At 38.1% G+C, this 24,047-nt stretch overlaps 1 protein-coding gene and 1 long non-coding RNA gene across 4 annotated transcripts in view; one reads left to right on the top strand and one right to left on the bottom strand.

The window, feature by feature from the left end:
* Window positions 1-18,183, top strand: part of ush2a (Usher syndrome 2A (autosomal recessive, mild)) — a 202,054-nt gene extending 183,871 nt beyond the window's left edge. Inside the window, exons 62-73 of the mRNA XM_026263516.1 lie at window positions 7,131-7,358; window positions 7,438-8,957; window positions 9,853-10,174; window positions 12,929-13,135; window positions 13,264-13,502; window positions 13,702-13,919; window positions 14,056-14,232; window positions 14,346-14,429; window positions 14,971-15,206; window positions 16,274-16,339; window positions 16,900-17,109; window positions 17,987-18,183. Of these exons, the coding sequence (XP_026119301.1) occupies window positions 7,131-7,358; window positions 7,438-8,957; window positions 9,853-10,174; window positions 12,929-13,135; window positions 13,264-13,502; window positions 13,702-13,919; window positions 14,056-14,232; window positions 14,346-14,429; window positions 14,971-15,206; window positions 16,274-16,339; window positions 16,900-17,109; window positions 17,987-18,076 (3,597 nt within the window). The 3' untranslated portion in view covers window positions 18,077-18,183. The remainder of the gene's footprint in view (window positions 1-7,130; window positions 7,359-7,437; window positions 8,958-9,852; window positions 10,175-12,928; window positions 13,136-13,263; window positions 13,503-13,701; window positions 13,920-14,055; window positions 14,233-14,345; window positions 14,430-14,970; window positions 15,207-16,273; window positions 16,340-16,899; window positions 17,110-17,986) is intronic.
* Window positions 18,184-18,243: 60 nt separating this feature from the next.
* Window positions 18,244-23,559, bottom strand: LOC113098444 (uncharacterized). Of its 3 annotated transcripts, XR_003289026.1 has the most exons (8): window positions 23,257-23,559; window positions 22,686-22,739; window positions 22,479-22,524; window positions 22,259-22,332; window positions 22,112-22,155; window positions 21,895-21,974; window positions 21,649-21,788; window positions 18,244-20,916 (listed from the first exon to the last, which is right to left on the bottom strand). It is a non-coding gene; the product is annotated as an uncharacterized LOC113098444 (long non-coding RNA). The 3 variants fall into 3 exon arrangements; XR_003289025.1 differs by having other exon boundaries at window positions 22,112-22,332; XR_003289024.1 differs by having other exon boundaries at window positions 21,895-22,332.
* Between the last annotated feature and the right edge of the window lie 488 nt (window positions 23,560-24,047).

A 24,047-nucleotide genomic window follows, 5' to 3' on the forward strand; every position in this document is an offset into this window, starting at 1 on the left:
GAAAACAGCTGAGTAGATTTTTTTCAGGTTTTTTTATACAAAATAAAACAAATTTTGTCTCAAATAATAATCTTTTGTAAAATGATGTATTTATCATCACTTCTGATCAATTTAAAGAATCCTTGCTAAATAAGTATTTCTATACCGGTAATTTATTTTCAAAAAGAAAAAAAAAAATACTGACTGTAAGCTTTTGAATATGGTGTATGATGTTACAAAAGCTTTTTATTTCACATAAAGGCTAATCTTTGGATCCTTCTTTTCATCGAAAAAATACTGAAAATGTTTACTTATATGTTTCCAATATTGATAATCAGCAAATCAGCATTATCAGAATGATTTCTGAAGGATGTGACACTGAAGACTGGAGTAATGAATGATGCTGGTAATTTGATCCCAGGAATAAATTAAATTTGACCATATATTCAAATAGAAAAGTTATTTGAATTATTAAAAAATATTTCACAATATTACTGCTTTTGTTGTACCTTGGATCAAATAAATGCAGGCTTGATGAGTAGAAGAGACTTCTTTAAAAACATTAAAAATCTTACTGTTCACAAACTGTTGGCTGGTAGGCTGTATAGATCACAGAAATGTTATATTGTAATGTTTTATATTATATTGTAATGTTTACAGACACAAACACACACATTTATATATATGTATATATATTTCTGTCCCCCTCGATTCTGAAAAGATGGTTACAACTTGCCCAGCCCTAATATATATATATATTAGTGCTGTCAAAATTAGCGCGTTAACGCATTCGATTAATTTGAAATATTTAACGCGTTAAAAAAAAATAACGCAATTAACGCGGTTGCAGTTTTTTTTTATTTCCAGTTGTGGTTTATTTCCAGTTCCAGGTTCCAGTTTATTTCCATGTGTGTTCAACGTGCAAAGAAATATGGATAAGACCAAGGAAGGACTTTTAGACGGAAAATTTCAGTATAAAACTCTGCCGGATTACTCTTCAATCTGCCACAAGAAACAGCAACATTAAAATCATGAACTCAAATGTCATTGTTTAAAAAAAAAAAAAAACAACAATGACTGTAACAGTGCGTAAATCAGACCTTTCTGTAACGCTAACGTTAATAAGCTTAAACGAAAATAAGGAAATAATTGTGTAGCGGAGTATTTTTTGTACACAGTGCCGCGAACTTCACTCCTGTGCGCGTGCATCACTGTCCTCCTCAGCTGCAGCAATTTGCGCTCTGTCTCTTCATCAAGCTTTAAATCAAAAAGGGGACAAAAAGATCATATTGTCTTTGTGCATAGGCTATAGATTAATTAGATAAATGAATATCTAAATTTGTGCCTTGCCGTCTACGGTATTTTTTTAGAACTTAGAAAAAAGATGCTGCAGCCAATGAACAGCCAGCGGGGGGCTGCAGGACGACTCAGCCTCCGCAGACAGTTTTTAATGTTTATCAGACAATAAATACTCAAGATTTTGCTTTAGTATAACTCACAACGAGTTTCACACACCTTCTCCGGCCACGTTGAGTTGTTGACACTTAACAGTGGGAAAAGCGACACATGCGCTATTCACTTGTATAACTTAAGGGTGAATGGGTAATGTAGTTTCTGCTCTGGGTGGGATGAATTAGGAAGCTTGCATTGTGAAGGGCGCTCTGAAAATCGGCAGGGCAGGTAAAAGATTAAAACCTCTATTAAAACAGATGTCCAGATGAGCGTACTGGTACGCTACAAGCACGTTCTGGGCGCACGGAGAGGTGGCAGTACGCTCAAGAGCTATATTTGGAAGTGGCGGTACTGAGTACCAGTGTGTACTGGCCCACTTAAAGCACTGGCAATGACTATACTTTGGATTTTTTTTGCAGTCCACTTAGAATTCAACATAACAGAAATCATTTTTGTTTTTTATTGGCATTGATTGTTTTGAAATTCAAATGGTACTTACATGCCTGTGCTTTTATTTCTGTAATAAATATGGCTTTCAAGCCAACAGTTAATTTGGAGGATATTGATGGTTTATTGCAGGTATGTTGTTTACATGAGAAAATCTGTGTTACAAGTTAAACAAAAATTCCAATAAACAATCATATTTTGAATTTAAATAGTTTCTTTGTCTTGAGTTTACATTAATTATTTACATTTTACATTTACATATCCAAAAAGTTTCAGTCTTTTAATTGCGATTAATTAGTTAATTTTTTTTAATCGATTGACAGCACTAATATATATATATATATAAACAGTACTTTTCAAAAATATGTCTTAAAACCAAATGCAAACGCAAAAACATATGGGTCGTTATACATATTGTTAAATCCTGTCAGGTAAACATGCTGTAGTTAACAAATCAATCCAAAGAGTTTGTGCTAGATGTTTCGTATTTGATTTTGATTTAGAAACCATTGCTTAGACACATAGTATGTGGAGGCGAGTCAGATCGTGGAGCAGATGGTGTGATGCTTCTGAGTAGCGCTTTAGCAGAGAGTAGAGCTTGTGGTCTTTTGTGGTCTAAGCATGGCCATCCCCTTTGTTTTGTTTTTTTGGTGGGTGGGTGGGGCTGCTATTGATCCCTGGCTGTGCCGTGTGCCGTACCTCGTGCCAGTGCATGTGATTAATTTGGACATCATGGTGGCGGGACTGAATGAGGCTACGGAGCACAGGCGGTCTGAGCCGCCAAAAGCTTCCTCCCTCACCATGTGTGCAGACGCCCCTCATTACCGAACACTTATCAAGCCTACATGAGAGATTAGGCAGGCCCAGTCACAGCCAGCACCAGACCTGTTCCATCCCTTGCTCTCTTCCTTCCTTTTTTTTTTTTTTTTTTTCTGCTTTCACACTTTCTCTTCCCCCTAAAGCTATCGCCTTTTTCCTCTGCTTTCTGTTCGTAGCTTCCACCACTCTCTCTGCCTCTCTTACTCTCTCTCTCTAACCCCCTCCTGATCTTTCCAGATGTTGCTCAGCATCCCCAGGAGAACCCCAGCGATGGGATATGTATTAATACATCCTATTGATTAGATCAGGACCCCTGACAGTCATTTGCAGAGATACCATCTGGCTGCTGTTCCAATGCCTTCACCCAAACAGGACGTGACACCTTATTAATCTCCACCGCCGCTCTATAGACGCTTTGCCTTTTGCGCACAGAAGCCTGACTCTGTCGGAGTGGCAAGCGGAGATGCAGGCGGACCTGAAGGGTGCACGAAATTAAGGTTATTACACAAATTGAGCCATATGGTCCAAATATTTCAGAGCTGAAATTTACTAGGCAATAAAAATTGCTCCTGCCTTCCTAATGGTGTAAATTACAGTTTAACCATGGCTCTAATGATGTCCTTCTGCTGCCTATTACCACTCTAACATGAAGGACATTGTTTAAAAAATGCACAGAAAAAAAGAAGGGGTTGAAACTTCGGCAGCATGTTTACAATCTGTTAGTTTATCATTAAGAACACATTGAAGAGTGCATAAACATGATGATGGCGCATTGGACCATGTCTTTGTGTAGACTCTCTGTATACACACTGTTGAAGTGGAGCAGAATGATCCGAGCAGAACCGCGAGCAGCTCGTTTGGGCCCTGGTTGAACCTGTACTCATTTGCTGAAAGGACACACATAGGGGAGCTATCCGACTGTCTGTGGGTTCTGATTGGTGGATTCCTCTGAGCTTTCACGAACTTTAATCGCATTCATAGTTTCAGACCAGGCTGTTGACACACTTCTGAGTATTTTATTTGTGTAGCAGAAAGATTAAAAAATGTCAATAGGTGTCACTTAAACTTTTGATATAATATATACAAAATATTTAAATAATATAATTTTTTTTATTTTTATAATATGTTTTATTTTTAAATAATGAATTATTTATTTTATTCTGTAATATAGAAGATATTGAATGGACAGTTAACCAAACGGTATACTGAAAAAGCTTTAGTCTGCCATTACATTGTCTAGAATCTGCTTTCAAATTGTAGTACTAAGCAAACACTCTGAGAGAGCCTGTTAAATCTAATTTCTTATTTGGAGAGCTTAAGTTAGTGGCATACTTGACTGTGTGTGCTTTTATTTTCTGAAAACAGCTTCCATCATTCACAGTCCTGATTGTCATACACACTCAGCCACATTCAGAGGAGGTAAACGGTACTTTCATCTGTTTCTGTATGTGTGCGTTTGCACATGAGGGGTTTCCTTCATCAGACACCAGAACAGCTCTGTGATTCAAGAGCCCTCCATCTGATTGAGGTTTGGCTTGAACAGGACTTTACATCTAAACCACAAATAATCAATAGTGTCAAGGCATCTCAGGAACTGGTTGTCAGTTGTTAGTATGGCAGAACAAATGGAAAAATTCTTTGAAATGCGCTGAAGTCTGTAGACTTTCTCAACAGTTAAACTAAGGTGCTGGAAGGAATGAGAGCAATGGGGCGGTTTTAGTATTAAAGGGATAGTTCACCAAAACTGAAAATGTTGTCATAATTTACTCACAACTTCTTGTATGACTTCCTTTTGTTCTGCATAACACAAAAGATTGAAATTACATTTGTTCATTCAATGAAAGTCAGTGGAGTTTATTGTTATTTGGATCCCATTGACTTTCAATGTGTGGACAAAATTTGAAACATTCTTTAAAATACCTCCTTTTGTGTTCCACAGAAGACAGAATTTTAATTACTGGATGAACAGTCTGTTAATAGCACAGGGAATGTGCACCATGAATTTCTTTCCTTTAGTTGGTTATAAAATGTCAGTGTAGAGAAGAATTTGCATTTTATTCAGTCATCTTTGTGTGTATGAAAAAATAAATGTTAGACATTCAGGGATATTCAGAGATGAATGCTTACAACCAAATGCATCAGTGCATCATTTTATCTGCCAAAAATTCTCATACATTTCTGACAGAGTTTGAGTGTGGGTTACTTAAAACACGACCAAAGGCTCCATTTGATGTTTTTTGATGAGGCATTTCCAGGACCCTGAAGCTGTTTAGCGTGATACTAATAAAATCCAGCTCAGGCTGAAGTCAGCAGTGGCAGGCCGGGACAGTATGTCTGCTGTATGCAAATGAAGCAGTACCACACCTTTGAAGGGTCAGGGATCTTCACTTTCATCTAATCAGCATAATTGTTGTGACAAATCCACATGGTTATTCTTAATTAAAATCATCCCCTGGCCCAAGCAGCCCCCAGCGCTGTCACAGGAAATAACACATATGTGCGCAGCTCATGAGACAAGGGAGACCTGTGCTCATTTGAAAGAGGAAAAGAGGAAAGAAAAGGGGCTTTAAAAGACTTCTTTCCCCTTTACAAATGACTGATTCCCTGAGCTAACGCTAAATATGCTTCTGACTCTGAAACCTCTTTAATGTTTAAAACAGTGAGGCCTCTTTCTGCCTCAATTACAGCAAGTTGTATTATTTTGAATTTAAAGTGTGTTTTATATCATACCTGACTAAGAAATGAAAGAAATAAGATAATTCTGTAATGTTGAGAATTTGATGTATGGTGGATCCCAAAAGGCAGCATAACCAATTCTCTTAATCAAAACTTAAACACTTTTCATTTTAGGAATCTGTGCCATAAACATTTATTTGGAAATCTATAACAAAAATAAATTCTCTTAGTTGCTTTTTAATGGCTGCCTTGAGTATCCTGGATGAGGGAGCGCCCGCTTGTTAATGTCTGGGTGCCTGTGTTTAGGAAAGTGTTTGATAGCATTGCCATCTAGGGGCAGGATATAGGTCTCTGTACTGAAATAAAGTGAAATGAAGCAGCTGTCTCTATTGACAGTGTGCATATGTTTGCTGGTTTATAGTCCAAATGTTCTCAATTTTTCAACCACATAAAAAGGTAGTGTTTTAAATGCTTCGATGCCTCCCAGCGATGTAATGGACTGGATTGTAAATATCTGCATGGGGATAGTAGAGATGGGTCTGTAGTTTTATTTCTGATGGTGAAAATTATGTGCTGTTTTTTTCTGGTCAAAAGAAATTTTATTTTCAAGGAATGAATAATTCTGCTGTTTAAAAAGCAAACATCTATTTAAAAAGCTAAAATTTGCCATGGATGCTGCTGACAGTGTTGCATTCCTTTGTTTAAGTATCATTTCAGATTAGGCTTTTTATAGTGATTTTAAAAGATTTTGTTTTGTTTTGTCCACCTTTGTATCTTGATCTATTCATGAGTACTGCATTCATGAAAAATGTATAAAATGCATTTATTGATATATACATTACTTGATGTATTATGTAGATAATAATGCATTAAAAAGATTCTATAATTAAGTTTATTTTTTGTTTATTACTTAATTTGATCAATAATAATGCTAATATGGCTATGTACTGTGGGTATAGAAAATAATCACTGGGATAAAGTTGTGCTTGTCCACAGAGCCCTGCCAACCATTTTGACAGTGCCTTGCCACCCATAGTTGATTGTTTGCTTCATTTGCACTGCCATGGATTTAAATGCTCCAGGAAAGCTCTTTTCAGGCTGAGCTAATCAAAATGATCACAGTTGAAAGTCAAATAGCTTTGTGTGCCATTGAGAAGGTCATTAGCTACACCTGATTTGAGTTTTGGGGAAGTCGTGGCCTAGTGGTTAGAGAGTAGGATTCGCTATCAAAGGGTTGTGAGTTCGAGTCTTGGGCAGGCAGGAATTGTAGATGGGGGGAGTGCATGTACACTCCACCTTCAATACCACTACTTAGGTGCCCTTGAGCAAGGCACTGAACCCCCAACTGCACCCCGGCTGCTGCAGCATAAATGGCTGCCCACTGTTCTGTGTGTGTGTTCACGGTGTGTGTTCACTTTGGATGGGTTAAAAGCAGAGCACAACTTCTGAGTATGAGAGTTACCATACTTGGCTGAATGTCACTTTCACTTTACAAGTCATTTTTAGGAGAGGGTTGATCCTTTTTCCAACTCAGTGATCCAGTGTTGGTTTTTTTTTTTTTTCCTGACATGTTGGTCTTTGACTTGTATGTTATAAGTTGCTCTGAGTAAATACAGCTGGATAAAACGAAAACTGTCCATCTTCTTCATTTCAGGCTGCAAAGCAACAAAATTTGATTATATTAAAGGAGGTTGATGCTTTTCTATACTCACTGTATATAACATATGCTAACTATATTTGTGTCTTTTGTGTTGTAGGGTAACATTTTTCAGGCTCATGTGTTTGGGTTGGAGCCATACACCACATATAATGTGCGTGTAGAAGCTGTTAACGGAGCAGGTCAGGTGTCTAGTCCTTGGACCACTGTTCAGACCCTTGAAGCCTCTCCAAGTGGCCTGGCTAACTTCAGCGTGGAGAAGAGAGAACATGGCCGAGCGCTGCTACTACACTGGGCTGAACCGGCCTCTCCAAATGGAGTCATCAAAGTATGCTCCTCTCAATGATGGTAACATTGCAATATCACTCTCCAAAATCTGCCATCATGTAACATATTTATTTCCACAGATGTACAATATCTTCAATGAGGAAAACTTGGAGTTCAGTGGGCTTGCACGTCAGTTCCTGTTCCGCCGTCTGGAACCCTACACTGTGTACACGCTCGTTCTCGAAGCTTGCACCGAAGCGGGCTGTACAAGGACTGCACCTCAACGCATAACCACCGAGGAGGCCGCCCCGTCCTCTCAACCGGCTCCTACGGTACAGCAGGTCCAATCCCGCAGCCTGGAGCTCTGCTGGTCTCCACCTGCCCACCCCAACGGCAGGATCCTGCAGTACCAGGTTCTGGCTGTAAGTCTAGAGGACGGTAGGGTACGGAATGATGAAGATGACTCAATGAGAGCCAAGATTGTGTTCATCCAGAATGACACCCAGGCTAACAGCTTCTCCTATAATATGTCTGGCCTTCTGCCCTGGAGCAGGTACAAGTTTCGAGTGCGCGTATCAAATGCGGCAGGATATACTAATAGCCCGTGGCTCACAGTTCAAACCAAACAAGCTCCTCCTAGAGGATTGGCTCCTCCGGCTGTCAGTCATGTTGAGGGCAAGCCTAATGAAGTCTTCATAGCTTGGTCGCCTCCTTTGGAGCCCAATGGTGTTCTTCTGACCTACAGGATTCAGAGGGACAACGTTGGTTTCCATTTCAGCTTCGACTCAAGTGTGTTCAACTACACTGATGTGGATTTAACTGCATACACTCTCTATAGTTACGCAGTTATTGCCTGCACCGTTGCTGGGTGTGTTACCAGTGAGCCTACGCAGATCAGGACTTTAGAAGCCCCCCCTGACAACGTAGAGCCACCTAGGGTGTCTAATGTCACTTCCTATTCACTTAATGTGTCATGGTCTGTTCCATCCATCCAGAATGGTGAGATTGTGGTGTATATTCTCAAAATTGAAGATGAGGAGGTCTACCGAGGGAAAAGGTTAAGTGCACAGGTTTTGGATCTACAGCCACATGTTTCCTACATCCTAATCTTGATGGCTTGCACCAATGGCGGTTGCACTACCAGTTCGCCTACTTCAGTACTGACAAGAGAAGCACCACCCACAGGGATGCCCGCTCCATCTCTAAAAGTCACGGGCCCTGAATCGGTTGAGGTCACATGGAGAGAGCCCACCCAGCCCAATGGAGTAATCATAGGATACGAGCTCTGTCGAAATGGGAGCCTCATTTACACTGGCATGGACACCCGTTACCATGACTTCACCTTACTTCCAAGCATCACATACAGCTACACCATCACTGCCAATAACAGTCAAGGAGCCACTACCAGTCTGCCAACTGTGGCCAGGACGCAGCCTTCGGCGCCCTCTGGTGTGGCTCCCCCCAGACTGCAGGCTCTGGGGCCATTCAGCATTATGGTGCAGTGGGACCCCCCTGCACGACCTAACGGGGTCATCATCAACTACTCGCTTTACAAACGGGACCCAGCTGAGCCCGATGTGAAACACTTCATTTTCGCTTCACACCACAGTGCGTTTCAGAGCCAAAGTTTCTCCCTTACTGCATTAAAGCCCTACTCCAGGTAAAATACAAACAAGCAGCAATAACACTGTTTACTCGGGGGAAGGGAATTCAGGCATGCATGGTATATTGTAAGGCAAACCCTAGCATTCGTGGCTGAAGATAGATAAATAAACAACTAACAGATTACTTAAAGCATCTTTAAATACAATTGTAAGTAGCCATTGTTTTTAATTAATACATGTTAAATACATCTAGCTGCAAATCTTTATCTCAATTAGCTGGTTAGACTTTTTCTGCTGCTGCGCTAAAGACAGATACATTGATAAAACCAAATGAGAGAAGGAAGAAAAGGAGAGAGAGAGTCTTAGAGGGCGAGGGAGTCAACCTTGAGCCTTTTCTAATGTTTCCATCCTTGGCATGGACAAAGACGGTCAGATGGAGGAGGCTCAGATGAGGGATGACTAAAGTCTGGAGCTGTGTACGTATGTTGAAGTGAAAATCTAGATAAGTGGGGTGATGATAACGGTTCATCAACATTATCAACTCGCCACTCATTGCCTCTTTCAGACGACCTTGCCTTTATTCTCCTGCTCTCCTCTCTTCTCTCCCTTTCCTCCTTCATTCCATTGCTGGTGACCTTCTGAAGGAGGAAACTGTCCGTTGTGTATACTATTGATAAACAACAGCGCGTTTTACTAGGTTAAGCACAAACATTGTTTATATTCGTAAATATTCAAAATCCAATAAAAGAAGAAAAAAATGCAATTGATAAAAATGGGGTAAAAAAAAAAAGCATTGTACATTGATATTTTGAGGCGGAAAAGTGTTTTATTATTATTTATATAGTTGCCGTAATGTATTATTGATTTACATATATGCCATATCAATATTTTTTTTTTTACCTATTGTTATTCTTTGTTTTTAAATATTATTTATTTGATATTTATTTGTAGGTATGAGGTAAGAGTGGAGGCCTGCACCCTGTTAGGCTGCGCTGCTGGTGACTGGTCTTCTATACAGACCCTTGAGTCGCCTCCTGCTGGACAACCTGCCCCGCTGCTGGAGCTGCAAACTAACCCTAAGGGCATACAGACAGTCTTTCTGCTGTCCTGGTCTCCTCCTGCTGAGCCAAATGGGAAACTTTTGCACTACGAGCTATACCGAAAACACGCTTTAGATAAGGAAAGCCGATCTGTAACAACACTGGTCTACCGCAACTCCTCAACCTCCTGCCATGATGACAAACTCCTGCCCTACACATCCTACGAATACCAGGTCACACCGCTGTCTCTTCTTTCATTCAGATGTATTTTACACTCCTTATTTCAGAATCAACTGTCATTGGTGAATTTGATTTGATTTTTATACCTAAATTATTATATTACACAAAGAATGAACAGACTTTTTATACAGACTCTTGTATGTAAGCTTGTGGATAGTTGACAAAGGGTTGACAAACATTTGCTAAAGTGTTCTGAATGGTTGCTAGGTTGGTGCTTTAAGTCAGTGTTATTTATACATTATTATAAATACTACATTGTATGATTTATATTATATTATAGTATTTATTAGGATTTTAATAAGGCTTTTAGCTTGATATTTTCAATTAGAGTTTTAGTCATTTTATTAGGTGTATTTGACATTTTAATTTTTTTTAACTAGTTCTGTTTAGCTTTTTATTATTATTTTTTATATATATAGTTTATTTTAGTACTTTTTTAGTATCTTAAACCTGCTTTATTTCCATTTAGTTGCCAAGACAGCATTTTCATTTAAGATTTTTACATTTTTCATTTAATATTTATGTAATTTATTTTATTTCAGATCTATTTTAATTGACAAAAACTATTTTTAATAGTTTTAGTTAACACTAGAAACACTGCTGCAAGTCAGTCTATTGCATGATGCATCCTAAATATAAAACCATCCCTCAAGCCTACTTTATTCTTACGATACATAATATTTTAGCATAATCATGCAAATAAACATGATTAAATTTGCCATATAAACTTGTCCTCGAGGAATATATTAATTAGCATGATTATCTGTTGCTGTTTTGTTTAACGTTCTGCTCTACTCTGATCACATACAGGCATTATCTAACTCACTATATTCATCACATCGCCATCGCCTTACGAGACCTTTCTTAGTTGACAGCCTAGCCTTTGGAGCAAAACAACATTAGCATTTGACTGTCAGGCCTGAGAGGCGTGGGCTGATCAGGACTAAATTGATAGAGTTTGCCTGATTGTTCCATCTTATTTATGAGCGGTAATTTATGACAGCTGGCGGGCGGAGCTGAGTGATGACGGACAAGCGACAGGGCCATTAATCTGGGCCTGGCTGAATGCTGATGATTACGATCAAAGCCACTGAATTAGTTGTTAGGCCTCCCAAATGTACGAGTATTGAAAAGACCTTTTAATACCTATTGGCTTTCCCCGAGGAGGTTGCTAACTATACAGGATTGAACTTATCTCTATATCTGCTTATTTAAAAGTATAAATGACGTTTGTTGACCATTCAGTGTGTTTCATTTTACTCGTTCTCACACAAGGGCATGTGTCCCTGTGAAATCAAACCCATCCCATGTTAAGAGGCTACATATTTTATTGACACTTTTATGTCAAATCTTAATTAGCCTAGTGCTCATAACAGAAAAGGGAACTCTTGGCCCCGTGTCCATGTCTGGGGGCGTGGCCACAGCCAATGAGGACCTGTCTCCGGGCAGATTCAGTCCTAGTGGTGTACACCCACATCCATTAGAGCTCGCTCAAGAAATAGTTTTATTTTCCCGTGTTAATTACAGCTCTGTATGCAAGTACTTCGGTGGCGATAAAAAGTCTGCACCGCATACAAGGGCATGAGGATGTCCTGGCTGACTCCACTTTAAAACGTAGCGGCCCATATCTCTTTTCTCAAAATTCCTATCCGGCAATCGGCATGATTTATCAGTGAGAAATTAAGGTTATCACATTTCTTTGTCCTGTGCTCATTCATAACGACACTTTCGGCACAAGCCAACTGTCACTCTTTCATGCTCACTGTCTTACTGCCAACGTGACCTTTTCTCTCTTTGGGTGACAAGAGGATGTTTTCATGACCGCCCTCTTTCTCTTCTGTCAACCTGAAATACCTCTGTCACCCCCTTTGCGCTTCGACACGTCTAGTCGTCACTTTGGCAGTGGAACGGGTTTGGATGGGAATGTGAAATCGGCTGGTGCCTCGTGCAGTCCGTGTGTATTGCCACTCAGATCTATCATCTGGATTGATCACGGTGTAATTGGCCTATTATTGAGGCTAATTTAACCCTATCCTCAGGAACATCCATCTGCCGCTGCTATTGTAACTGACGATCTACAAATTACTTACTCATGCGAATATCGACCCCGGCTGACCTTTACCTACTCTTTCTGTGTAATTATACAAATAGCTCGTCTAGTAAATAAGATTACTTCAACCTTTCCATGTGTTCATTTACTCCTCGATGAAGGTGAAATTTAATTTTCATGTAGATTCAGGCTGTAATATGGATGCTGATGTTTTGGCTATTAATGACAGCAGGGCTTTGAAAGTGCAAGACTACTGACTCCTCGAAGTAGTTGAATGGGTAGTTTCCTTTTGCAGAAGGCGCCAGGTGGGTTCATCAGGTGAAGGTGACTCCACTTTAAGAGGAGGATGGTGCCGAGTCTATATTCTGTCTGCTGGGTCATTTCAGAGCCAGTGTCGGTATCAGATCAAGTCTTGTATCTGCCCTGCAGATGTGAGAAGGACCACAGGTGTCTTGGTACACTTACACCTGTAGCTTTGCACACTACATTTCCTTTCTTTCTCGTGCATATCTATACCAGTGGGTCTCAAAAAAAAGGTAGTGAGTTAGACAGCACAGAAAAAAAATGATGCTACATATATATATATATATATATATATATATATATATAAACATATACATATATACACATATATATATATATATATATATATAATTAAAAACCTGACTTTGTGTATTGTTTAATTTGCATCATCTAGGTGTGGGCTGTAAACTCAGCAGGTCGTGCTGGTAGCCCCTGGGCTCAAGGTCGCACAGGTCCAGCTCCTCCAGAGGGGTTAAGCCCACCTAAATTCTTGCACATCCACGCCACCTCAGCTGTGGTGGATATCAGCCCACCCACCAAGCCAAATGGCATTATCAGCCTCTACAGAGTCTTCGCACAAAACAAAGACTCATACCAGCTGGTACATCAAGTACAATATATGTATTCTTACATATACATATACCAACTACATATAAGCAACTGAGGATTTAGATTATTAGAATTTATAGTAGAAAACTGGAACTAACGCTTTCATATGTGTGCCTGCAGCTGTCTGAGGGGACGTCCCACCAGCAAACTCTCCACGGTCTCAGGCCCTTCACTGTGTATTCTGTAGGTGTGGAGGCCTGCACCTGTTTCCTGTGCTGCAGCCGAGGTCCCTTGAGTGAGCTCCGCACCCAGGCCTCTGCCCCAGACCAGCAGCCCCTGCCACGTCTAGTCGCCCTCACCTCCCGCTCAGCTCTGGTGGAGTGGGACATGCCTCTTCAGCCCAATGGCATCATTGAAAGGTGCAGATCTCTCAGAAAATATGTATTTTGCATAATGTGATAAGCAGATAACTTAATATAAATGAATTATATATAATTATTTATATAAAATTGTTCATTTATTTTAAAATAAATCATACTGACCCCAAAGGTTTGAATGGCGGTGGTTAAGGTAGTACTGTAGCACACATATTTGTCCCTTTCACTTTCATCTCTGTAGCTGTGAGCTCCACGTGCGATCGTCCTGTCCTCAGCCGCTGCAGCCTGTCCCTGTAACCTGTGTCGTCGGCCCTGTGGAGATCAAGTTCTTTGGAATGAGGCAGAGCTTCAACATCACTGGCCTACAGCCCTATGCCAACTATGAGCTGTGTGTAGTGTCGTACAATAACATGGGCAGCACTGCGTCCGACTGGATCTCCATCACCACGCTCAAAGAATGTAAGGGCTCTCTTGGGACTCTTGTATGTCTCTGATTATATTTTGCTAACCAATTAGAAAGTCATTCCTTTTACTAACATTCTTTAAAGAAATGATGGCACCTAAATCAAACCCCTCTCTTGCGGTTTCTTTGTAGCTCCTCAATATAAAGAGCCATTTGTGGTGTACAGTAACATTACCACAGTGTTTGTGGACTGGAGCGCCTCTTTCTCTTTGAATGGGCCTCTGAGGGAATACAGCCTAACCGAGAACAACCTGCGCATCTACAGCGGCTTCCACAGCTCTCTGCACATCCCACGCACCTCTGATAAAAGTATGCCCATATGGTTGTACTTTGACCTCTGGCTGGGCCTGTCTTATTGTGAAGCTCACTGGTTCTCTTCCATTGGGCCCTTCTCTCATCATATCTGTCGCTTTTCTCCTCAGCCTTTGCATTTCAAGTTACCTGCACCACAGACAGCGGCAGTGCCAGCTCTCCTGTCATTAAATACAACACAGCCACCGGTGTAGGTACGTTTACTCCAGCCTTGGCAGTGTCATCTCTCTTTCTGAGCACATTCCAATATCAGTGTTGCAACTCCTAATCTTCTTCGAAGTGCTGTTCACACCATTGGTTTTTCAATGTAACAAATGCTTTAAGTCACACTGGATGAATACAGCTAAATCTGTGGATGTAGCATTGTCTCGTTGTAAGCATTAGAACTACTTTCAAAGCTCCAGACCTTCATGTGGTGAAACGTTGAAGATATGCTATGTAAAAATAGATCATTCCCATGCAATATGGAAAATTTCTAAATATATATTCTTTATGAATCATATGTGGTGCACATTATAATATTTTATTAATGGAAGAATGTAAAAAGGTTGTGAGTTACTTGAATCCATATCTCAATTTACTCTTAATAATAAAACAGTTATTAATTATGAATAAAAGAGAACTATCTTAGCTGTGGAGTAGTTGATAAACTCTTTCCATTTGAGACTAAATATTCTGTAATGTTTTTAGCCATTCTTTGTGTTCTTATCTGAGCATCTTATCTTTTCCCCACAGATGCTGTGGAGTCGAGTTCTGGAGGTAAAACAGGTTTGTATGGAGCTGGATACAAGTTCTATACAGAGTTGTGGTTCATCATTCTCATGGCGTTCCTGGGGCTGCTGCTGCTGGCTCTGATAATGGGTCTGGTGCTGAGAAGAGCCCTCAGCAAGCCCCCCTTCATCAGGGAGAGACCTCCAATAATGCCCCTTCAGAGGAGAAGTACCAAGTATCCACCTAATGACACCTATCTGGTGAGAGAACATTCTTTTCTAATGGAAATTCACTAGGTCTGGTAATCATGCTTTAACATTCTACCAGTTTCTAATAATTTTGCAAAGGTGTATGTTAGATTGTAGAGGTGAAATTCAAAATATGATTTTTTTAATGATGTTTTTAATTATGCTTGCCCAAATGTTTGCACTCAAAGCTGCAACATGCACTTCCTTCAGATGCCCAGAAGAGGGAGATATAACACTGCTCTTCCTACTGCAATTGTATGGCAATGTCATAGTTATAAAAACAATGACTATGTTCAGATTAGCATATTACTCTTATAATTTTTACACTTGCATTCAAAAGTATTTGGTCAGTAATTTTCTTTTTTTCTTTTTTTTTTTTGAAATATGAAACATTTATAGTTACAAAAGATTCACAAAAATTTCAAAATTAATAATAGTAAGAAATGTTTCTTTTGCACTAAATCAGCATATTAGAAAGATTTCTGAAGGATCACAGAAGACTGGAGTAATGATGCTGAAAATTCAGCAAATTGTAATAATATTTCAATGTTTTTTTCTGTAAAGTTTAATCAAATAAATTGAGCCTTGGCTGCTGTCTGGTTGCTAAGAGCCAGATAAACACTTCCAACATTTAAAGGAATAGTTCACCCAAGATTGAAAATGTGTTTAAAATCCCTTAGGGATCCATCAAGATGTAGATGAGTGTTCTTTTCTTCATCAGTACAGATCTGGAGAAATTTCATTGCATTTCATCACTTGCTCACCAGTGGATCCTCTGCAGTGAATGGGTGCCATCAGAACGAGAGTCCAAACAGCTGATAAAAGCATCACAATAATCCACAAGTAATCCACACGGCTCCAGTCCATCAATTAACCGTGAACTGATATAATGCTAAATTTCTTCAAATCTGTTCTGATAAAGAAACAAACTCATCTACATCTTGGATGGCCTGAGAATGACACCATTTTCAGCCAATTTGGATTTTGGGCTGAACTATCCCTTTAAATTGTGGCCTTTCTCTTTAAATCTGCTGTGTCTTTTTAACTCTCTCTGTCCTGCGCTGTTCTTGCTGCTCCAGAGACCTTCCTCTGAACTCTGCTCTAACCATGCTTCTACTGCTCTGCTTCAGCCTGATGCACCCATGGTAAGCCCACTCCTCTCTTTCTTCTCTTCCCAGTTTGACAATATACCGGACTCCTCCTGCAGTATAACACTAAAGCGTTTTGCCATGCACACGGAGGTACAGGCTCTCTGGGATGTATTTCAGAATAGATTATGGCCTGCTGCATTGGCATGTTTTGCCCCTTTCCTCATTAGTGGTACTTTCCACTTTGTCACTATTACTGTTTCTTATTCTAATTACAAATACTGATGTTTACGTTTTTGTGCTACAGACACAAATGTCTTTTGTTTCCTTTTGCCTATTTGTACTTTCAACACCCTCTTCATTTAATTAAAAAAATATTCAAAACGTACTATAGATTGCATTCACTCTCCATTATGCTTTGGGTTTTGTTTTGCTGTTGAGTGGCACTGCATGCAGTATATGGTTGCAGTATGTATTAATGCACAACTCTTCTCATTCAGTGGCTTGTTGTTGAAGTTTGCTCATCAGTTGGAAGTGACTGTCTCTGCTGCATGTGAGTGTGCAGTTATGGGTGTATTTGTGCTTTATATTGATATCACGTGTGTTTTCATGATCAGGGTTTGACTGACACTAAGATCGGCACCAGCAACCACAGCTATCAGGCCAGCATGTCAGTACTGCGTGTTCCCAGCCACAGCCAGCTCAGCCATGCCTTTTCCCAGAATTCCTTGCATCGCAGTGTTAGTCAGCTGATCGACACGCAGGATAAGAAATCTCTGGGCGGTGGAGCATGGGACGCTGACCTGCACGGCACTGACAGCGGCATGGTGAGATGATGATGATGATGTACAGTTTTTGTCATAAGGGGTAGTGTACAGTCAGACAGTCATTACAGTGAGTAAAAATAATAACAAGTGATGTAGAGAGGTCTTGTATTACCCTTAAAGAGGTTCTACTTATAAATAAATGGATATGATGTTTATTTACAATAAAATATTGCATTATACAGAGTAATTCAATAGATGTGTACACTACTGTTCAAGAGTTTTATTTTTATTATTATATTTTTATTCTGCAAGGATGCAGCTGATCAAAATCACAGTCAAGATTTAACATTGTTACAAAAAATCGATTTCCAATAAATGCTGCTCTTTTGAACTCTATTCATATACTAGAATCTTGTAAAACAGATTTAATAAAAATATTAAGTTACACTTTTTATTCAATATTTATTATAAAAAGAAGTATTTCCCAAGCAGCAAATCAGCATATTAGAATGATTTCTGAAGGATGATGTGACACTGAAGACTGGAGAATGACTGCTGAAAAATCAGTTTTGCATTACAGAAATAAGATTTCCATTTTAAAATGGAAATCCCCTTATTTTAAACTGTAATCATATTTCATAACTGTATTTTTGATTAATTAAATGCAGCCTTGGTGAACATAAAAACCTTCAAAATGTTAGTGTGGGAAAATAGTTTTCATGGACAGTGGTCATTTTACAAAAATATTTAGTAAAATATAACTCGAGAATGCCACAAATGACAAACCACAATCATGTTAAAAGTGCAAATTTTGCAAACAACTTCTGTACATTTACATGTACCTTTTATAAATATTCCTGATGTATACCAAGAGTCGTCCGGTGAAGGAATTATCGTAGCTGATGATAACTGTTTTTTGGTTTGATTTTTTTTGCAGTATGTGGGGGATGAGGAGTTTGGGGAGACGATTAAAAGCTGCAGCTCAGTGAAGGAGCAGCAAACCATGTTTACAGACACTCACTTGTAAAACACACACCTACAACTGTGGAAAACATTCCTGGTAATATAGTTTTTTCCCAATGTCTTATGTCTTAAAAGTGAATATATATATATATATATATATATATATATATATATATATATATATATATATATATATATATATATATATCAAATATAAAATAACTGGTTTGGAGATCACCTTCGTTTGGTTTGTTTGACCATGACAAAACATTGCAGTGGAATGTATTGAGAAATTAGCTGTATTTCACAATGCTGGATTTGTTTTGTTTTTTATTACTAGCTAGAGATGTAATGGTCATTTATCAGCAGATATTCCACTGGTGCCACCTGAAAAAAAAAAAATAATAATAATAATGCTGCATATACCTAATCAGTTCTTTAGAGGACGTGAAGGCTTACGGTACAGGATAAGCAGCATATACTTCTCTTGACTTTTTTAAAATAGTGTTTAGTTTAGTCACATTTCATATGTGTCCATGTTATTATCGGACATAGATTATCTTTTGCTGTAATATGTGTTAGCACTGATGCAGAGAGGAAGCAAACTGTTCTGAAAATAGCACTGTATTATTCTAGCTTTAAATGGAGTCTTATGACTGGGCTGTGGACTGTGTAGCTATGAAATATTAGCACAATCATAAAGTATTAATGAACTGAGTCTCCAAATTATTCATGCCAACATAGAGAGGAAGTCTATCTCTTCTGTCTCTACAGACACATGAATGAGGAAGATATTCAATCCATTAGACATCTCCTAGACTGTCTGTATTAATGGAAATGTTAGCTAATGTTGTGCTGTGCCTGCTAGACTGAGCAATAGTGTGAACACATTTGTGATGATGCCAATGGATCAAGTGTCTTGAATGTTCAACTCCAAATATTTGCATCATTGTTACATGTGGATGTGTTTTGTTTTTTTATCTGAGGTTGTTTTAAACCTGTTAAGTGTGAATATATATGTAATTATACATGCATTTTTATTTCACATAGAAAAAATGGGAAAAAAATTAAACAGCACTATCCTAAAAAACTAAGTTTTATGTGAACTTCAATTGTCAGTATTATTTATTGTTGCAATAATTTATTTTTAATGATATATTTTTTCTCCATTAAACAGAGCTCACTCTAAGATTAATCAGAGGTTTGTGTGGTTATGGACAATTGTTGCTATAGAGAGTTGTGAAATGTAAAAGTTGTGTTTGTAATGCTGATGTTTCCATGCTTAATAATAAAAAATAAATAAAAAATGAAATAGTCTGAGACACTGCTCTGTTTTATTGTGCCACTGGAAATGTCCAGAAGCTGAGTACCAATATTTACTGCATGTACAATATTCTTTTTTTCCCTCCCATGTTTCATGTAACAAACTTTTCTCTTGTAGCTGAATCATGATCTGTGCAGCAGAACGTCTTTGTTAGATAAAACACAACTATTACGTATATTGAAATGGTATGGTCTCTTGTCTGGAGAGGAAATCATCCAGTAACCAACCAGACTGAAAACACACATCAGGTTGTGACAGTATTTCTGAAAGCAAGCATAACGAATAATACTAAATATTACCCAACACTGAAACATCTCAGAGAGCAAATAAATGACAGAAGTAGCTGATTAATTAATATGCATTTCATTAATATGCGTATTTTGATTCCAAGATCACTATAACTGGGAGCGAACCAGTCATAGCAAAGGACATTTTAAAAAGTCAATTGGAAGTATTTTATGCAACATAACTGAAACATGAAGATCTTCCAAGGGGTTATTATTTGTATTATTATATTTATCAGAATGAATTTTTCTAGCTCCATGCAGTTTTTGTTTTTCATTATTCAGTTTCAGGCCATGTCAGCGCTAACACTGATTGCATAGCATTAATGAGATCTCATTTCCATTATATAGAAGTACTTTGTTAAAGGATTCCATTTACATTTTCTCTGGCAGGATATAATCCAGGATATAATATAATCCATGATATATCCATTCATATTTTTTTTCAAATTTTAATCCTATATTACCTTTAAATCTGGCAACTGTCTGTAAAATATATAGTTTTCATTGAATTTATTTTTCAGTAAAGCAGAATCCGCTTCACTTGAATCAGAAAGACAGATAAAAAAGAAGTTAAATCTGTTTCGATTTCTCACAGCAGTATCTATCCAAATTAGCAAAAGGCACTGAATAAATCCCAAAAACGGATAGAGCAAGTAAATCTCCCCTGCAGATGCATGCTGAAAGTTCAGAGAGCGCAGCCCGTCTGAAAGGATTTAGAAAGAGTTTGTGAAAGGCTGCTGATTCCTGCCGCCTTCACGACAGTCTAGTCGAACCTGATCAATGAAGTTCATCTGTTCAGTTCATTCAATGTAACGGATGAACATAAGAACAGACAATAAAGTGCATCGCAGTGTTTTGAAGATACTGTTAGTGGCCCCCAGCATCAGCATGCTAATCTACTTTTTTAAAAAGCAACTTCATTTACAAGAGAATAGCAAACCATTTAAACAATAATCCACCCAAAATATGAAGTCTTTCGACCACTATCATTTTTTTTTTCTTTCATTAAACACATAAGTAGCCAAACTGATCTTTACTATACAATGAAAGCAAATGTCAAGAAGGATTATCAAGAAAATATTATCAATAGTAACGCATTTAATTCTATTACTCAGCTCTGAATATAAAGTATTAAATCCACTTTCATCGTATGGAAGAGAGCAGCAAAACATCCTGTTAAACTTTTCCTTTCCTGATCCACAAAAGAAAGTCCTGTGGGTTTTAGATGACTTGAGGGTGAGTAAATTCTTCTTTCAAATTTTCTTTATGCTTCCATTTTAGGGTGGACCATCCCTTCAATGGACAAAAACAATACAAATGTTTAGTAAAGGCACATGTGTAACAAGCTAAAGTCTAACTGGCTGAATAATTAATGTAGTTCCTCTTTGTTAATTTTCTCAAAGGAATGAAAAGTAAATGTATCTCATATTTAAGCATGAAAAAATCAATGGCGATAGGATTAGGTCCATATTGTGGAAGTTTCATCTGTCTGACGAAAGCTTAATACATTTTTCAACCGATTAACAGACCTGTGAAACTGACATTTATGTTGTGTATTTCCCTTCTGTCCACAGTGAGTGAGGTTTCTTTTTTTTTAAGCTGCCAGCTGGCATCCTGCCAAACCTTCACATCTACATTCTGAAACGCTTCACTTTTGAAATCATTTATTCAACTGCTTTCTTTTCCCCTGTCATTGATTATTGTATCTGTGATGTGAACTCTGTGATATATAAATGCATCAAAATGCAATAAAATGGTTAAAAGGAAGACCTGTGCTGTTTGAAAAGCCTCTAAATGCCATCTGAAATTTGCATCTAAAATTAGGATTTTTATCAAGCTACTATGCTTAGGTTGAGTCATTTTACTTTAATGCCAATCTGCAGGTCCTTTGCCAGACTATTAAAGTGAAATAACTGAACATAAATATAGGAGCCTGATAAAAATCCCAATTTTAGATGAAAATTTCAGATGGCATTTATATATATATACATATAAAACAGTATATTATACACATCTTTTACTCACCTAGTCTTTGAGGTCCATCTGCCCCAGAGGGTCCAGGGAGAGAAGACTGAGGGCAGGAACATGGGTAACCCCCTTCTGCGTCGCTGGGACCAGCAACAGCTGCAGGCTGCCACCAGCTACACTGCTCCGCGCTGGGAGAGCTGAAGGACAAAAATAACAGGCTCATTTTGATGTGTTATACTTGACACAGAGGATGAAACGCTCACTCTTTCTTCTCTTTCTTCAACAGATCTACTCTCACCCTACCTGGTGGAGGGAGGTAGCCATGAAACAACACACTTCCACATGATGATCGCTCCAGTTCTTCACAAAGCAGCAAGCGTCGACTAACCATATCGATGACAAACAGAAACGGAAGGTAAAAATTACACATGCTTAAATTATCTGCTGCTCCTAATTCACTCACATATGGTTTTACTGTCAACTGTTTTTTATAAATATATTCACTCCAGTTGTACCATACCTAAGGGTGTAATACCATAGAACTCAGCCTCATGGCGCAGGATACTAATGTTAACCCCCGTCAGAGAAAGTAGGAATATGACACAAGTCAAACTATTTATTTCAGGGATATGTGATGAATAACAATTCAGCATATGATGTATCTTACCTCAAGTCTAATTCTTTAGTTCAAAGAAAGTTTAAAATGGGTGCAAATGCTGTTGGGTCTCTGTCAATGAATATCTTACAGGGAAAAAAAAGATCTAATTCAGAGCTGGATAAAATTAGTAAAATTGAATGCATCTGAAAACTTAAAAAAAATTTTTTTTTTTTTTTTTACAAACAATCCATAATAAATGGTATAGTTGTTTTTTAGGACTTCTACTCACAGCTCCAGTTTCATCCCGTAGTGTTGATATCCTTCCACTTAGTAAACTGGGCACAAATCACATTTACACCAACAAAGCTATGTAATGTCTATAACACAACAACTGCATTAGTTTGATTATTCAAGAAGAATGGATAGAGGTTTATAAAAAATATGCATACAAAGAAGATCTCTGTGTGGTGTTGCTGCTTCAGACATCTTATCTTACCTTGAGAAGAAAGAGTCAGGAATCCAGGTCAGAGTCTGTCTTGACATGCTAAATCTGAAAATATGTAAATATGTAGATAAGATTTTAGATACAATCACTTCTCATTTTTATTTCATTGGGTGAGCATTTAACAGTTATTTACAGTTTACAGTTATTGTTACAGTAAGGAGCGTTCAATGTCATTGTCATTTATTTAAAGTATAACATTTTATTTATAGTAGCAAATAACTATGCTATTTTTGTAGAAATTGCTTGAACATCTAGGATATTTCTTCTTTTGTTTATATAGATTTAACTATTATGGGATTTTAGTGGTTTTATTATGACAACTTGTAGAACATGTGAACCTGGGCATGAAACCAGGAACTCAATATTCTTGCTCGCATTAAAGTAACATATTAACAGTTATGGTAATATGTACGTTAGGCTGAGCTCAAAATGATTAACGAACACATACTGTTACCGTTACATTATAACATTATAAATCTGCCGCACAGTCACAAAGCCTTTGATCTCAAATAAAACAGTTTTGACTCCGAGTTCATGTTAAGAAGTCATGACGTCAGCATACCTCGTTCCTCCGACATTCAGATGGATGATGTCACCCATTCCAGATGTTGAACTGTTCCCATTAATTCCAGACATCTTCTGTTGGTGCATCGATCCAGCTGGAGTCCTCAAAATTCTCTTTAATCTTCCTAGGGACCCAGCCATCCATAAATTATGCGTCACGAGAAGGACGTTGATGGACCTGTTCGTACACAGTGTTCTCCATATTCATAGCTTTAATACACAACTCAAAACACGGCCTTCAACTATCAAAGGCTTTTTTCTGTAGCCTTTGGGGTATGGGACGCCATTGAGCGATGCTAGAACGCCGTGGCCTCATCATCATCACAGGACGCAGACCAAGCCCAGTGTTTGGGTGCGTGTCTTGAGAAAGATGTATTTCTCACATCTACAGTCTTAAAGGTGCACTCACTTTTATTATTGTTATTATTATTTTGCTAATTACTACGTTTTTACAAATAAAGAAATTAGCAACACTTAAAATGTAATTATTAAAAGACATTAAATTAAAAAGACATTTAAAAAGACACAAAAAAACTAGATGAAGAGTCTTCCATCTTGTGTGAGTGAACATTAAACATGTTTCATGTAGCCTATTTATCATTTCTTAATGGGTAAATAGTTTTTATTAGAGGGAAAAATTGCTGTAAGCATTTCTAATTTACAGTACAGCTGATGTACTACATAGTGTGCACTACAAACCTGTTGTGCATTAACAATATCAAATGCAAAGTGGTATTTATTACAACCTGCAAAACTAGTAAAAGCTGCTTATATTAACTTTTTATAGTA

Source organism: Carassius auratus, unplaced genomic scaffold, assembly GCF_003368295.1.
Source record: "Carassius auratus strain Wakin unplaced genomic scaffold, ASM336829v1 scaf_tig00216558, whole genome shotgun sequence".
Classification (NCBI taxonomy): Eukaryota; Metazoa; Chordata; class Actinopteri; order Cypriniformes; family Cyprinidae; genus Carassius; species Carassius auratus.